Raw genomic sequence first — 1,006 nt, forward strand, 5'->3', positions numbered from 1 at the left:
TTTGGGTGTGCTGTGGATTCCCCATTCCTCCCACTCCTGTTCCTGGTGGGACAAGGCACTGGCTCTGAAGCCAAACTGCAGAAGCACTTGCATAAACCCCCTCCCCAAGGAAAGCAGACAAAAAATGCCTGGCTGCTCTGATTTTAATAATCCCACTTCCACCCCAGCCCTGGGTGTCCCAGCACGGCTGCGCAGCAGGGAGCAGGGAAGGGTTTGTGATCCCAGGAAGCTGCAGTGCTGTAGCTGAAGAGCCAAACACTTCCCAGGGACCTCACCCAGGTGGGCTCTGGGCAGGCCTGTGTCCTGCAAACCCCGAAGGCTGTGGCTGTTGCAGGGTGAGCTCTGGGGGTGACAGAGTCCAGACGGTGGCTCAGCCACCTCAGCCCTCCAGGATGCGATTGATGAGCTTCATTTCCTCAGCACTCATGGGGTTCAGGTTAAATCCCTTCAGCTCGGGTTTACCTGAGAGAACACACTGAAAAATCAGGATTTTGTACGAAACCAGCAAAGCCACCAGAGGAAACTCTGGAGGGGCTGCAGGGAGGGTAGGGACACCCCTGAGAGCTGATGGGGGGTCATCCAGTGTGGTGTGGGAGCCCATTTAGGATGACAGCTCCACACTGGGAGCTCTATGATCCTGCTGGAGCAGGGAAGAGATCGCAGAGTTTCTGGGAAATGGGCTGCAGGGACACAGAGTTCAGGAGCTTCTGGACCTCCTCATCTGCTCCCAGGAGGCTCCAGATCGGGAGCATTTACCTTGAGCCTCGAAGAGGCGATTGACCTTCACACGCAGCTCTTTCCGGAGGTTGTTTATCTCCTCATCCAGATGTTCCTGGTCTGAGACAAGTGGAGCAGGAGTGAGGGCTGCAGGCAGAACCCCCCCCCGGCCCCTCAGCATGCAAGCCCAGCCCTGGGGGCAAGAGAGGACTTGTCCCGAGCCACCATGAGGTCCCTTGGGGCTGAGCCCTGGGGTGCTCCGTGCCCGGCTGTGCTCCCAGGGCGCTGC

At 58.4% G+C, this 1,006-nt stretch overlaps 1 protein-coding gene across 1 annotated transcript in view; it reads right to left on the reverse strand.

Annotated features, from left to right (window-relative positions):
• Positions 1 to 379: 379 nt before the first annotated feature.
• Positions 380 to 1,006, reverse strand: part of PDRG1 (p53 and DNA-damage regulated 1) — a 9,664-nt gene continuing 9,037 nt past the window's right edge. Inside the window, exons 2-3 of the mRNA XM_009993999.1 lie at positions 757 to 837; positions 380 to 462 (exon numbers count right to left, since the gene is read on the reverse strand). Coding sequence (XP_009992301.1) covers positions 380 to 462; positions 757 to 837 — 164 coding nt within the window. The remainder of the gene's footprint in view (positions 463 to 756; positions 838 to 1,006) is intronic.

The sequence above is a fragment of the Chaetura pelagica genome, unplaced genomic scaffold, assembly GCF_000747805.2.
Source record: "Chaetura pelagica isolate M959 unplaced genomic scaffold, ChaPel_1.0 scaffold493, whole genome shotgun sequence".
NCBI classification, from domain to species: Eukaryota; Metazoa; Chordata; class Aves; order Apodiformes; family Apodidae; genus Chaetura; species Chaetura pelagica.